This window comes from Triturus cristatus, chromosome 3_1 (genome assembly GCF_964204655.1).
Source record: "Triturus cristatus chromosome 3_1, aTriCri1.1, whole genome shotgun sequence".
Lineage (NCBI taxonomy): Eukaryota > Metazoa > Chordata > Amphibia > Caudata > Salamandridae > Triturus > Triturus cristatus.
Genome location: NC_140583.1, coordinates 3,574,155 through 3,590,139, shown reverse-complemented (window position 1 = coordinate 3,590,139; position 15,985 = coordinate 3,574,155). Strand labels below are relative to the sequence as shown.

The window sequence follows — 15,985 nt, the reverse complement described above, 5'->3', positions numbered from 1 at the left end:
TTCCTCAACATGGATAGCCCGCTCCAGGTGGTCCGCCTGAGCCGGATCCAGCACCGGAAGGGTCACCGACTCCAAATAGCCTGCGGCGTCCCGTGGCGAGGAGGGCTCCTCAGCGTACAGCGCCTCGTTGAAGCCGCGGAAAGATTCCGCTACCTCTGCGTCCCCGGAGACGACCACCCCGTCCGCGCCCGCCAATTCCTTCACGACGCCACGCTGCTGCGTGACCCGGAGCCGGTGTGCTAGGAGCTTGCCACATTTGTCCCCCCCAGTGTAGAAGGCATGTTTCAAGCGCAAGGCGGCATACTCCGCCCTGTCAAGATCCAGTGCCGACAGGAGCTTCCTCGCAGCCTTCAACTGCCTCCACACCCTTGGCGCCCCCGTGCGGCGGTGGACCTGCTCAAGCTCCCGGACCTGAACGGTCAGCTCGTCCCTCTTCCGTTGCCGCTCCCTATTTTCGGCGGCGGAGATAGAGATAAATTCCCCCCGGAGGACTGCCTTCAATGCCGCCCACTGTGTCGCCTGCGAAGTGTCGGTGTTGCTATTGTGAGTTAGGTAGTCCTGTATGACCTCCCCAATGCGCTGCACTACAGACTTTTTGTGTAAAAGGGTATCCCGGAGGCGCCACACCCCCCGAGAGGGGGAGGCCGCCGGCCACTGGAAAACACCGGTGACTGGTGAATGGTCAGACAGGGTCAGGACCCCGATGTCCACCGCCGTGGCAGCGGCACGCATCGGTCCACTCACCAGAAGGTAGTCCAGCCGTGAGTAGGTGCGGTGTGCGTGCGAAAAGTAAGAGTAGTCCCTATCCGTGGGGTGCATGGAGCGCCAAAGGTCGTGTAAGTCCATTTCCGCAATCCGGGCCTTCACAGCCTGGGACAGTGCCCCCGTCTGCGGAAAGCGCTGCACCGATCTGTCCATCACAGAATCGAAGACAATATTAAGGTCTCCCCCCAAAATGACGTGGCGGTCGGGAGAAGCAGTGACATCCACCAACACGGAGTCTAGGAAACGCTCTTGGTGGTCGTTTGGGCTATAAAAGGAGCCGACCGTAAACGCTTTGCCTCCTAAGCGCATGCGATACGCAAGAAGCCTCCCCTTCTGTTCAGCACACTTATACAAAACCTCCCCCCTAAAGGAGCTCGCTAGAAGAATGGCTACCCCCGCCGCCTTGTTCGCTGCCGAGGAAAAGAACTGGGTAGGGAACTTAGCAGAGCGCAGCCTATGGCAATCCCGGGACAATAAGTGGGTCTCCTGCAAAAGGCAAATGTCCGCCTGCGTCCCCTCCAGCAAAGATAAGATCGCTCTGCGCTTCACGGGGTTATTCAGACCCTGAACATTAAGGGTCACTACCTTTAGGCCCGACATTCCTCTCGGGGATCGGGAGCGCCGTGCAATGGGCAGGGGATCAGCGGGTGGGGCGCGCGGGGCAGCCGCGCAGGACAAGCCAAAACGGACCAAGCGTGGGCATGGACAACATCGGACGGGACCTCCCCAACCCCAGAACAACCCATACACCCACCCAAAACACAACCCAGGCAATTAGCCAAACGCAAACTCAAACACCCCATTGTCCCAGTCAAGCCCCAAAACGGGCAAGTCCGTAGAAAAGAACGAAGTGGACGACCAGCCACTCACCTCCATCCGCTCCCCCCCGACCCCCCCGCTCCGTACCCAGCATTTAAAGAAGCTAAAGGCATCTCCCCCCGGAGTGAGTGTTAGGCCGTCAAGGCCACGCCGGTGGAGCCGGCCGAGTCCCTGGCCGCCGCCCTCAAAGCGTCGGCCATGTCTGCCCTGATGGCTGAGCGTCGCCTCGTCGACCTCCGCCGGCTCCGTCTCTCCGAGGACCTCCACGACGGTGTAGCTCCTTCCTCCTCCGCCGCCGTAAGCCCCAGGACACCACAAATGTCCTGCAAGGAGCGTAGCTGGTGTAGCACCCCGTTCCACTGGAAGATCAGGCGGAAGGGATGGCCCCAAGAGTACGGCGTCTGGTGTTCGCGCAAAAAGTCAGTGGCAATCCTAAAAGACCTGCGTTTCTGCAGCGTGATGGCGGAGAGGTCCTGGTAAAGCGCCACCGGCCGATCCTGGAAAGTCAGGGGCTGTTTCCTGCGGGCCTCAGCCATGATGCGTTCCTTCAGCGGGAAGTCGGGCAGGAAGGCCAGAATGTCCGGTGGAGGTGCCGATGACTGGCGCTGCCGGCCAACCCTATGCGCCCTATCAATGCTAATGGGGAAGTCCGCAGCTTCCCCCAGGATCTCTCGGAACAGGGCCCTCAGGTAGCCCCCCAGATCGGACCCCTCGTCCGCAGTCGGCACACCACGCACTCGAATGTTGTTCCTCCGCGATCTGTTCTCAAGGTCCTCAGAGTGGGCCTGGAGCTCAATACACTGCTCCCGGAGGCGGAGAACGTCCTGTTGAAGATGGACTATCTCCTCCGCTCGGTGTTGGGCCTCCGTCTCCACCGTTTCAACGCGCTCGCCAAGGCCCTCCACTTCCCTGCGCACTTCCCGGACCTCGCTGGCCACCTCCCGCTTCAGTGTCTGGAAGTCCTCCCTGAGGGAGCTAAACAGTTCCTCCATAAAGGTCCTCGTGACGGGTGGCTCCCCCCCAGTCACATCCGCCGAGGCCCGGGAGGACCCCGGCGAGGGCTGAGTTCTGTCCCGCAGTTGCTGGGCCCTGCCAAGCATGTCCGGCAGGGTGCGGTCCCCCTTCTTCGGGCCGCCTCTTCCAGACATCGCAAGCACTGCGGTCGGGCACAGGTCCAGTCGCCCCAGGGATGCCCAGCTGCTGGCAAGCGCTCGACGTGGGTGTCCCCCCACAAGCAGAGTCGCTGCGTCACAGGTGACAAAATGGCGGCCCAGTCCGGTCACCGTCAGCCGCGGGCGCCCATTCGAGACAGCAATGGGAGCCACAGTGGGGGGCGCCTCATCAGCACATCCCCCAGAAAGTCAGCCCGGCAGCAGCGGCGGTCACATACATCCAACAGCCAGGGCTCCGGCGAAGGCCACCACCACTGCTCCCTCGAGGACAAGATGGCGGCAGGGCGGAGCAGGGCAGAACGACCAGGCCCGGCGACACCACCGGGGCCCCCAACACGCACAACAATCAAATAGGTTCCACCGCCGGCTTCAGTCTGTCACACGCAGGGGCCCAGATGGTCCGACCCCATCAGAGAGTCCGCCGTACCTCGGCTAAGGGGTAGGAGCCCCGCAGTGCGAAGTGTCGCCGACACAAGTCCGAGGGCCAAAGCACCCGTCCTAAGCCTCCCGCACCGTCGGGTCCCCCCCCCGCAGGGCTCCTTCAACTTCCGTCGAGCGGCGGGCCAGGTTCCCTCCAGATCGCAACTTTCAGCACCAGGCCCAGCCGAGGCGCCCGGACAGCACTCCGATGCGCTCCGCCTCTCAGGCCCTCCGTCGCTCCTCGAACTTGATCGGACTTTTTGGGGGCTTCCCCCGAGGCGATCCGGACCAAAACGGCAACAACGTGCGCCCCAGGTGCTCCGCCACGCTCCTCTCCCACGCCGAGCCTCAGCGGGGGGAGAAAAGCATAAGAAAAGGGCTCAAGCCTGGCCGGGCCGGAGGAGCTACGGGAGGAAGCGTCCGCTCACCCCGCCATCTTGGCCACGCCCCGCATGTTTATTTTTTAAAGTGAAAGCGCGATGCAAATATAAACAAGCGGTTATCGTGGCGTAATAGCGACAGCTTGTTACTTTTTCAAATGAATGTCTGTTCCGTTAGTCCATTTTGTGTGTTTGTAGTGAACGAAAACTACAAGCCCCACAATGCATTGTTTTGCTAAATGAAAGTACAGCGCTGGACACACGGAACGAGCTGGCATTCTGTTTCTCTGCGGGTGTCTAGTAACTATGCAGCCAGACGTGGGTCTCAAAAAATCGCTGTCCGCAGTCCTAACCAGCAGCGCACCATGGAAACATTCACACAGGGGATGCTTGGGAGCCGCCGCACGCGCTTTCTGGAAGGAGTCTCTACCCCATCCCCTTTCTGGACGAGCACCGGTTGCATTTGTTGCAGCGTCCCTGGAATGCACAAAGGAAGTTTCATGAACCATGCTGTGCCTTTCCTGCTGTGGCGCCTGTGGAAGACAGAGCTCTTCCCTGGCACAGGCGGGTATCCCCTTAGAAGGAATTCCCAGCAGTCCGTAACTAGCAGCACAATGGTCCACTGATGCCCCCTCGCCCCTTGCAGAATGTAAAGAGGGCCCTGAGTGTCCCATGTCTCACAAATATTCAGTGAGCTTGGGTGGAATGGGGCCCCTTGGAAGGGTTTGGGGTCCTGCAGGGTTGGTGCCCCCTGCGCATGTCTTGCCTCCCACCCTCCACGTGCCCATGTCCAAATCAACATATTTTTCAGAAATGTTACACGCATATGTGAAGCATGCAACAGGTTCAGTCTTGTGCGGTCATAGCTGTCAAGTGACTCCTTGTCACAAGGCCCTGCAGCCGGTCTTACCTTTTTAACGAACATCAGTGTGCGTGTTGACATGAAGGTCTTCCGTGCAATGTGGATGCTGGTGGCTCATAAAACACAGGATGGACCATGGTGCCCCGCTCCATGCTCTAAGAGGAGTGTCAATAGTGAGCAGTATAACTCTTTCTTTAGTTTGTCTGAGTTTTCCGTAACGTGCTGCTGACCAACTAAGGGTGGCCTCGGAGTGCTATAGCGAATGGACTCCATGACCTAGCAGATAGTTCAGAAGCCAGACACAGGGGAGTGGTTCCCGTTCCATCATCGGAAATGAAAGCAGTGCTACGGCACCCCTAATCCTGGGCCACTAGGTCTATGCTGCAGGGTTGACTAAATTATGCAGCAAATTGTGAGGTTTCTTTTTCCCTTTCCCATATCTGTACGGGAAGCATAGCGATGGAACTATGCAGGTTGTTTGTATCAGAGCAATAAGTATAGTAGGTGGGCTTCCAAATTTTGTCAATGAGACTGGCCCACTACAGTCTCATAATAATGTTACTATCATAATGTTGTCTCTTGATTTCTCCACATCCCTAGGTATACTTGTTTTTTCCCCAATTTTCTGCCACACCCCTTAATTCAGTCTCAGTGACTGCTAGAACCTTCCTTACAGTTTGTACTTCCCAGGACCCCCATATCACTTTCCAAGCTACCTGGAACAATGGCAGCCCCTTCTTTAAAATGAAATAGGTCTCGCATATACAAGAGTTTCAGCTATTGGCATTGTAAATAATAATGCCTTTTATTTAAGTGTTAATATTCAAAAGTGATAAATAAAAGGCAGTGTCATTTACAATGCCAATAGCTTGAAGTCTCGCAAATGCGAGACCTATTGCATTGCAAATGCTTGTATAGGTATGATCCAGGTCAACTATCACGCCCCCAGATCCTGAATTCAGGTGAACGGAGAGATCTCAGACTCCTTTCAGCTCTCCCAAGGGACGAGAGAGGGCTGCCCCCTCCCCCCTATACTCTTCGCCCTTTGCATTGAGCCGTTGGCAGCGAGAATACGGGTGGACCCCGACATTCGTGGGGGGAGGGGAATCAGGTTTGGCACAGATGAGCACAAAATTTTACTCTTCGCTGACGACGTACTCCTGCCAGTCACTGAACAGTTGACTTCTCTTCCGGCCATACAAACTGAACTCACCCTCTTAGAACGGGCAGCTTGGTTCAAGGTGAATTTATCTAAATCCTTCCTCCTCAACTTAACACTACCCCGAGGGACGATGGCAGAGGTGGAGGAAACGTCCCCCTTCATCTGCGTCCGTAAAGAAATCACCACCTGGGCATAAGGATCACTCCCAAGATTTCGAGCCTCTATAAAGCTAACTACCCCCCCCCGCCCCCAATCCCCACCACCCCACTGCGGCAACTTAAAATGGATTTTAAAAAATGAGCTTCAGCATTTATTTCTTGGATCGGTAGAATAAATGCAATCAAGATGAATGTCTTACCGCGCTTCCTTTATCTATTTCAAGGTCTTCCTATTGCAGTGGACAAAGACCAGTTCTCAGAGCTGAAAAAGATGACAACTAAATTTATATTGTAGGATCAAAGAGCTCGCTTATCCCAGCGATTATTAATTAGACCACGTTTGGAAGGAGGGCTGGCCCTCCCACATTTCAATGGCTATTACAAAGCTGCCAAACTCCGGGTTCTGGTCAACTGGTACCGTAAGAAATCTGAGAAACACTGGCTCCATATGGACCGGCAAATAACGGGCAGAACCATATGGGATCTTCCTTGGAAACAGAAGCAGGACAGACCGTCTAATGTATATATCAGCACCCCCACGGCCACCACACTTCGGGTATCGGATAGTGTAACCAAGTCACTGCCTCTGATACCTTTTCCATCCCCCTACACTCCCATCCATTTTAACCCGGCCTTCCCACCGGCTCTCGCGGAGGGTCCCTTTGAAACCTGGAGAGAGGGTGGATCCCTCATGTTATCTGACCTTTTTAAGGAGGGAGAAATGCTTACTTTTGCAGAATGTGCAGCCCTTAATTTGCCACCCACAGAAAATTATCATTACCTACAGCTTAGGCACTGGGTGCAACAACCCTAGGTGCATTTGGGTGATCAGGGACCTGCTCCCTATTCAGAAATGTTTGCAAACGGGCACTGCGACTAAGGGCTGCATATCATTCCTTTACTCCCCACTTGACCCTGCGGCACTGAAGATTTTGGGACAACTTAATTCCCTCACCCCTGGAAGACAAACAATGGACTTCCCTGTACAAAGACCTCACTAAATATAACCGTTCCCTGTTTTTAAGAGAAGGCCACTATGAAATCATGTACGAATGGTACCTACACCCCAGAAACTGCACAAGATTTTCCATAACACCTCAGATAAATGTTGGCAGGGATGTGGGATGTTGGGAGACTTCGGTCATATATGGTGGGATTGCCCCTCTATTCAACCCTTCTGGAAAGAAATACTCTCCCAAATTAAAACCATTCTAGGATACCCAATTTCGGACTCCCACTCCTGGGGGTGTGGAACCCAGTTCTGAAGTACCAAACCCAAGGAGACCGATCCATCATGTGGCTATGCTTGGAGGTGGCCAAGAAAACAATAGCCGCAGCCTGGAAAAAAACTGAGGCCCCTTCCCTTACCCAGTGGCATGCGCAACTGTGGCAGGCATTAGCCATTGTGGGAATGACAGATATTATTGAGGACTTACAGAGAGGTTTTGATTATGTTTGGAACCCCCTGGTGAGTTACCTATCGGAGGGTTTACCCTTGTTTGCATGCACACCTAGATTACGAGCCCTCCATCTCTTTCAGATTTAGTGACTTGGGCTTCCCCCTGGCGCTGCTCGGTGGATGGACGCGGCGGTGTCTGGGAAGCCCTCAAAGGGAGTGGCTGCGGAATACCCTGGGGACTTGAGAGGGAGGTCCCAGAGACTTGTCGACTCCGAAATACGACCCCTGTCCTGACACACCCCCATGCCAACCTGGAGCAATTATTCACATCACCACGGAACAGTTGGTTTGTTTCTGTCTTTCTTTCTGGTTTATAGTGTTTTTTTTTTTTTTAACTGGCCGTTATCTGGGGACCCACGAGCATAAATAAAATTTGCAGCCTGGAACATATAAGCTGTATACTCAATCAATCAATCAATCAGTGACACTTATAGAGCGCGCTACATACCCGTAGGGTCTCAAGGCGCTGGGGGGGGGGGGGTGCCGCTACTGCTCGAACAGCCAGGTCTTCAGCTTCTTCCTGAAGGAGAGGTGGTCTTGGGTCAGGCGCAGGTCGGTCGGGAGGGAGTTCCAGGTCTTGGCGGCCAGGTAGGAGAAGGACCTTCCTCCTGTAGTCGCTCTTCGGATGCGGGGGACGGCGGCGAGGGCGTGGTTGGCTGATCGGAGGTGGCGTTTGGGAGCGTGGAAGTTGATCCGGCTGTTGAGGTAGCTCGGGCCTTGGTCGTGTAGGGCTTTGTGTGCGTGGGTGAGGAGGCGGAAGGTGATTCTTTTGTTGACGGGGAGCCAGTGAAGGTCTCTCAGGTGTCCGGTGATGTGGCTGGTTCGTGGGATGTCGAGGATGAGTCTGGCCGAGGCGTTCTGGATCCGCTGGAGTCTCTTCTGGAGCTTGGCGGTGGTACCGGCGTAGAGGGCGTTGCCGTAGTCCAGTCGGCTGGTGACGAGGGCCTGGGTGACGGTCTTCCTGGTCTCGGTGGGGATCCACCGGAAGATCTTCCGTAGCATGCGTAGGATGTTGAAGCACGCCGAGGAGACGTTGTTGACTTGCCTGGTCATGGAGAGGGAGGAGTCCAGGATGAAGCCCAGGTTGCGTGCATGGTCTGTAGGTTTGGGTGCGGTGCCCAGGGCTGGAGGCCACCAGGAGTCGTCCCAGGCGGAGGGGGAAGAGCCCAGGATGAGGACCTCCGTCTTGTCAGAGTTCAGCTTCAGGCGGCTGGTCGTCATCCACTCGGCTACCTCTTTCATCCCTTCGTGCAGGTTGGCTCTGGCGGAGGCGGGGTCGTTGGTCAGGGAGAGGATCAGCTGGGTGTCGTCGGCGTAGGAGATAATGCTGAGGTTGTGTTTGCGTACGATGGCCGCGAGGGGGCTCATGTAGACGTTGAAGAGGGTGGGGCTCAGAGATGATCCTTGAGGGACGCCGCAGATGACTTCGGAGGCTTCTGATTTGTATGGTGGTAGGCGGACTCTCTGTGTCCTTCCGTCGAGGAAGGAGATGATCCATTCCAGCGCCTTGTCCTGGATTCCGATGTTACTGAGGCGCTGTACTAGGGTGCGGTGGCAGACCGTGTCGAATGCCGCGGAGAGGTCTAGGAGGATGAGGGCCGCTGTTTCTCCATTGTCCATCAGGGCTCGGATGTCATCGGTGGCGGCGATGAGGGCGGTCTCGGTGCTGTGATTGGCTCGGAAGCCGGACTGTGAGGGGTCGAGGGATCCGTTCGTCTCGAGGAAGGCGGCCATCTGCTTGTTGACGGTCTTCTCGATGACTTTGGCTGGAAACGGGAGGAGCGAGATGGGGCGGTAGTTCTTGACTTCGGTGGGGTCCGCTGTTGGTTTCTTGAGTAAGGCGCTGAGTTCGGCGTGTTTCCAGCTCTCAGGGAAGGTGGCGGTGTTGAATGATGTGTTGATGATGTCTCGCAGGTGGGGTGCGATGACAGCGTCGGCCTTGTTGAAAACGTGGTGAGGGCAGGGGTCGGTCGGTGACCCGGAGTGGATGGAGTTCATCGTGCGGATGGTGTCTTCGGTGCTGATCGGGGTCCAGGTGTGGAGGGTGGTGGTGGGGGGTGATTGTTCGGTCATGGTGTGCGTTGGTTGGTTGTTGAAGCTGTTGTGTATGTCCGTGATCTTGTTGTGGAAGTATGAAGCGAGGGAGTTGCAGAGGTCTTGTGATGGGGTGATGTCGTTGTTTCCTGCGCTGGGGTTGGAGAGCTCTTTCACGATGTTGAAGAGTTCCTTGCAGTTGTGTGCGTTGTTGTCCAACCGTTCCTTGAATGCTGTTTTCTTGGCGGCGCGGATAAGCTGGTGGTGCTTCCGGGTGGCAAGCTTGAAGGAGGTCCTGTTGTCCGGTGTAGGTTCCCTTCTCCAGACTTTCTCGAGGGCTCGGCAGTTCTTCTTGGAGCTCTTGAGTTCGTCAGTGAACCATGGGGCTTTCTTGCTTCCGGGTCTGCTGGGCGGGGTCCTCAGCGGGGCGAGCTCGTCCGCGCAGATGCTGATCCACTTCGTGAGGTTGACGGCGGCCTGGCTGGGGTTCGCTGAGCTGGCAGGAGGGTGCTGGCTCAGGGAGGTGGCGAGCTGGTCTGCTGTGATCTTGTTCCAGCTTCTGCGGGCGGCCTGTTGCTGGTGGTGGTGGGTCGTCGTTCTCTTGAAGGTGAAGTGGATGCAGCTGTGGTCCGTCCATTGGAGCTCTGTGGCGTGGCTGAAGTCGATGTCTGTGCTGGAAGAGAAGACTGCGTCGAGTGTGTGTCCGGCGAGGTGGGTGGGGGTGGACACCAATTGCTTGAGTCCCAGGTTGGCGAGGTTGTCCAGCAGGGTGCTGGTGTTGCGGTCGTTGTTGTTCTCCAGGTGGAAGTTGAGGTCCCCCAGGAGGACAAGCACAAATGGCGAGAGAAACAAAGGCAAAACAAACGGCAACGGAGTCAGCCGGCGGCGAGGCAGGCAGCGCGGCAGGGACAAGGCTGAGGGGCACACGCAGCAGCTGGTGGCCGTGCGGCGCGGGGGTGTCCCACAAGTGGGTCACACTTACCTGTGTCGCACGGTCGCCATATAAAGGCCAAGTGCGCGGGTGGGCGGAGCAGCTGGGAGGCGGGAGCGGGGCGGGAACAGAATGAAAAAAGGGGCGGGGCTTGCGGTGGTGGCGGGAAGCGGGGAGCGGGGAGGGAAGGCGGCGATGTAGGCGGGCTAACAGGAAGGACACAAGCTGGACAGATAAACAGGCAAATATACTTTATTAAGCACAAATGGCGAACAAAACAAGGGAAAAAGAAACTCAAACACGGGCAGGGAATACAGATGACAAGCACAAATGGCGAGAGAAACAAAGGCAAAACAAACGGCAACGGAGTCAGCCGGCGGCGAGGCAGGCAGCGCGGCAGGGACAAGGCTGAGGGGCACACGCAGCAGCTGGTGGCCGTGCGGCGCGGGGGTGTCCCACAAGTGGGTCACACTTACCTGTGTCGCACGGTCGCCATATAAAGGCCAAGTGCGCGGGTGGGCGGAGCAGCTGGGAGGCGGGAGCGGGGCGGGAACAGAATGAAAAAAGGGGCGGGGCTTGCGGTGGTGGCGGGAAGCGGGGAGCGGGGAGGGAAGGCGGCGATGTAGGCGGGCTAACAGGAAGGACACAAGCTGGACAGATAAACAGGCAAATATACTTTATTAAGCACAAATGGCGAACAAAACAAGGGAAAAAGAAACTCAAACACGGGCAGGGAATACAGATGAGAAGCACAAATGGCGAGAGAAACAAAGGCAAAACAAACGGCAACGGAGTCAGCCGGCGGCGAGGCAGGCAGCGCGGCAGGGACAAGGCTGAGGGGCACACGCAGCAGCTGGTGGCCGTGCGGCGCGGGGGTGTCCCACAAGTGGGTCACCATACTGGAAATGGTGTAGGGACAACCCTACCACATCTGGGGGAAACTGTGAAGGTAAACTATGTCGAGAACTTGTGAAAATGCTTTATTTCTTTTCAGATATCTGTAACTCTTGACATGTGACCGTGCTCGGAGGAACTACAATGTGCTGTGAAATTCTTTGAAATCAATAAAAAGTTTTTGACAACAAAAAAGCAGTTATGACACTGTGTATCCGCAGTTCTTATTCAGTTACACATGAAATGTGCAGTGCCCTGTAAGTTGGGAGACCTGACACACAAGTAGTTAAATCATAAAACTGAGAGCCCAAGAAGGGTTAAGTACCCTTGAGCCAAAGCTTGAACCTGGGCTGGGCACCCAGAAACCTCAAAGGGGTGAACCCTCAACCTAAGCATCCTTGGTTGCATACATGGTGGCTGGTGGGGTCACGGAATTCTGGTCTTCACCCCTTTCCCTTCCTGGCTCACCCACAGCCATGGAAGCTCATAGAATGTTTTTTAACTTTGGGCAACAGCAGGGATACATACCCCTGAAGCCACGAGTCCCTCCACACCAGCTCTCAAGCACTTGTGTAGGCTAGGGAACTTGTGGCATGAGTCCCTGTACAACCCCATTAAACCTGTAGTTGAGCCCTCCCAACTCCCTGCAAGCTGCCTAGCATTCTTAAGGACAGAAGCACTAAACTGGTGGTTGAATCATCCCAACCCCATGAACGCTCCTGAGCCCTACCTAATGACAGGAGCTCTAAACCTGTAGCATGAGCCCTCCAACCCCCTGCAAGCTCCCGAGCACTACCTAATGGCAGGAGTTCTAAGCCTGTAGCATGAGCCCTCCAACCCCCCTGCAAGATCCCGAGCCCTACATATGACAGGAGCTCTAAACCTGTAGCATGAGCTCTCCAACCCCCCTGCAAGCTCCTGAGCCCTACCCATGACAGGAGCTCTAAACCTGTAGCATGAGCCCTCCAACCCCCCCCCCCAGAAGCTCCTGAGCCCTAACTATGACTGGAGCTCTAAACCTGTAGCATGAGCTCTCCAACCCCCTGAAAGCTCCTGAGCCCTAACTATGACAGGAGCTCTAAACCTGTAGATTGAGCCCTCCAACCCCCCTTCAAGGTCCCGAGCCCTACCTAATGACAGGAGCTCTAAACCTGTAGCATGAGCCCTCCAACCCCCCTGCAAGCTCCCGAGCCCTACCTAATGACAGGAGCTCTAAACCTGTAGCATGAGCCCTCCAACCCCCCTGCAAGGTCCCGAGCCCTACCTACGACAGGAGCTCTAAACCTGTAGCATGAGCTCTACAATCCCCTGCAAGCTCCTGAGTCCTACCCATGACAGGAGCTCTAAACCTGTAGCATGAGCCCTCCAACCCCCCAGGAAGCTCCTGAGCCCTACCTACGACAGGCGCTCTAAACCTGTAGCATGAGCTCTCCAACCCCCTGCAAGCTCCTGAGTCCTACCCATGACAGGAGCTCTAAACCTGTAACATGAGCCCTCCACCCCCCCTGCAAGCTCCCGAGCCCTACCTATGACAGGAGCTCTAAACCTGTAGCATGAGCCCTCCACCCCCCCTGCAAGCTCCCGAGCCCTACCTATGACAAGAGCTCTAAACCTGTAGCATGAGCCTCCAACCCCCTGCAAGCTCCCGAGCCCTACCTATGACAGGAGCTCTAAACCTGTAGCATGAGCCTCCCCAACTCCTTGCATGTGCCTGAGTCCATTCCAAGTGATGGGGATTAAAGTCCCTGCCTGGTGTCCCATCAGTGCTCACTTGATCCAGCTCAACGACGAAGGAGCTCACACGTCCTATCCCAGGTGAAAGCCTCAGTGTTCACTAGGTGTCTCGGCCATGGTTTGAATACAACAGTCCGGTTTCGTTTGTAATGATGTTCTGGCACTACACCGAAAGACAAACATTTCAGACCCAGTCATCATTATTAGACAGAGTCTCTTTTTTGTCGAGCACATAGTATTTCACTCTCAGACTCTAAGTAGAATGAGTTCTTCCTGACCTGTACATGAATCCACATAGCCCTTCGTTGAAGCTTTGCTCCAAGGATCCTTCCGGTAGAGGTTTCCATTGAACACTACATCAGAGTTCGTGGTCGTATCCCCTGCTGGATAAACACATAGTGTAAAAAGAGTGCATGACGCACTTTCACATGCAAGGATGCTCATCACATCGACTGTTTATTCAGGAAGTCTCAACAGTTTTCACATACAATTTTTATTGAAAGGATTACCTGAGAAACCTACACAGCATCCCCAGCCTCCAGCATCAATGAAAGATTGGATGAAATATCAAAGTCTAAATAAGAATTGGAAATATGCATAGATATTTTATTCTCTGTATAACCAGACTGTGAACCCTCCTTATTTCCATTCGCTCCCAGTTACTCCTACTTGTATATCATGGACCTTCTGGGAAGGATGTGAAGTCCTGAAGCACTTAAGTGCTCTGCATTGCCTTGCTAGTGCAAAGGACTTGAATGTTTCATCCTCCCGCTTACGGAATCGAGGAGTGGAGATTGTCTTGTGCAGAGGTTATAAAACCGGACACACAAGAGGCGGCAAATTCACAACAAGCATTGAAAATGCAACAGGTCTCGCCCTTGCTTAAGTTAGAACAATTCTGTTTGTAATTAGGTGGCTTTTTAGCTTTGCTTTTATTACTGTTTTTCAAACTTTCATGTACATAACATGCATATGTATGCATATATGTATATGTATGCATGCATTTATATTTGTATTTATATAGATATGCAGATGTATATGTATGTTTATGTATGTAAATATATACACAGACATATATATAAATGCATATGCATATATATGCATATATATACACACACACCTATATATATTATCTACTGGCGGTCGCCAGTAGATAGTTATAGTTAGGACTGAGTTTCCATAGGAAATCTCAAAATTCTATTTTGAATAACTTTGGCGCCGGTTGACGAATCCTCGCGAAATTTTCAAAACTAATGGGGCGCTCCGCTCAGCTCCTACCCTGAAAGTCTCGGGGTGATTCGTCAAGCGGGGGCCGAGTAAAAGGGGGGTCCCAAAACGCGTTTTCCCCATGCATTTTTTCATAGGACCTTTAGTCGCAGCTACAGCCCGAACGGCTGAACAGAATTACGTGAAATTTGGCAGAGAGGTAGCCATAAGGTCACGGAAGTGCCTTTCGCAGGTCTGGTGTAAATCTGTTCAGTATTTCCTGAGAAAATAGCATTTAAAAGCATATCAATATCTATACGCGCGCAGGGTGCGCGCACTGTGCAAGCCCTGTGCGCGCACCCTGCCGTGCGCGAGCGTAATTCTGATTGGTTGTTAGATGTCAGTAAACATTCGAATCGGTCGAAATCAGGAAGTGTCGGCCGCCATTTTGTCTGTCGCACTGAAAAGGAAAGGTGGAGAACATGAATAGGGGGCAGAATAGGGAGTTATTGACCCCCTAGCCATTGTCAGGGGGTCACAGTAGGACCACGAAGGGCAAAAACATTTTTTTACATTTTTTTTAAAAACATCGCGAGGTGCGCGCTCTCTGCGCGCACCCGAAAAAACATTTAGAAAAATAGAAATAAAAATCAAGTTTAAGTGTTTAGATATTAGGTGGCTCTAAAAAGAGCCCTTGTGTTTATTGAGTGTTTTTCGGTACCTACAAGTAAGTACAGATGCAGAGTCTAAAGTTCAAGAGGAAGACTCTGTTCCCTTCATCATTGAAATGTACACCGTCTCCTCTATACATGTCTTGCATGTTGTAACGCAAGTTGTTGTGGTATATAGAACCCATACCATAGTCTCTGAGGAAAGCAGAAACAGACTTATTGACGTGCTTTCTTGCTTTGTCAATCTGCGGACAAAATTGGTTGGATCAGTTCCACTTTTGCCTTTGGCATATATTAGAATATACAAAGGCAGTTTGTGGAAAAAGTGACATCAATTGCAGAAAGGTGTCCTTAATAAGCATTTCCAGACCTACCCCAGTTAAAGTGCCTAGGTCATTTCCACCACAGTGCACAATAATAAGGTTAGGCTGTGGGAGATGTAGAAAGGTTTTCACCAAAGGCATTAATTGGTGCCACTTTAACCCTCTCTGACCAATCCATTTAATGTCTACATTTGGCAAAGCAAGGTCTTTTTAAATACCTCTTTTCTCTGCAAAGTTTTCACTCCAGAAGACATAGCTATGACCTACAATCCACACTGTGAACATCTTTCAAGGAGAACAGGATGCACTCAGGAGGTGTCTTTCAGTAGAATGGCAATATGAAAAGAAAGACAGTTGAAAAATGGAGGCATACATACTTTTTTTAAATAAAAAGAACTCATTGGCTGATTCAAACCATTTTACAGTTAAAACTAAGCTGTACGTTTACATTTTTAAAAGCATGTTTTGGATTGGTACAGAAAAATGTGTTCCCACTGAACATTACTTTGGATTTGCTGTTAGCTTTGAAAAGTCAAGCACTCTTGCTCTTTGGATTTGAAACATTGTGTGCTGAACTTCTGACCTCTCTGCTCACACCAGTGTTCCATGACCTGTTGCTATGGTAGCAGGCAGAAGTCATGTTGGGGGAAGGGATGATTTGGAAAGGGATTGAAAGTTGCAACCAATAGAAATGTGTGATTCCATTTGAAAAAATGTGGGAAGGACTGTGATTTTACATTAACATGTATATGTGTGAAAAAAGAGAGGGAAACATTGCCATTTACTGGTTGTGGTGAGAGGAGAGAGGGGTACAGCTCTGAGATTCTGGCTCTGATAATCTGCTGTTTGAGTGCCACATTTCTTTCTCAAATAACTAATTTTAAAGGTGAGTTATGAGTTTGAGAGGGGATGTATGTGGTGATTTTTGATATAAATATTAGAATTGTCATTCTTCTTTTAAAGTTGTGTTTTACATTTTGTGTTTTAGGAGATAT

General features: G+C 53.0%; 1 protein-coding gene across 7 annotated transcripts in view; it reads right to left on the bottom strand.

Moving 5' to 3' along the window:
- The window catches only part of LOC146859568 (zinc finger protein 10-like), a 486,604-nt gene that overhangs the window by 173,102 nt on the left and 297,517 nt on the right, over positions 1 to 15,985 (bottom strand). For 6 of the 7 annotated variants that reach the window (XR_014979310.1, XM_085646495.1, XM_085646498.1 and 3 more), the window contains one exon: positions 13,069 to 13,173. Coding sequence is in view for 6 of the 7 variants with exons in the window: in XM_085646495.1 (XP_085502621.1) it covers positions 13,069 to 13,173 (105 nt within the window). In the remaining variant the exon portion in view is untranslated. The remainder of the gene's footprint in view (positions 1 to 13,068; positions 13,174 to 15,985) is intronic. The other variant, XM_085646496.1, reaches the window with a different exon arrangement.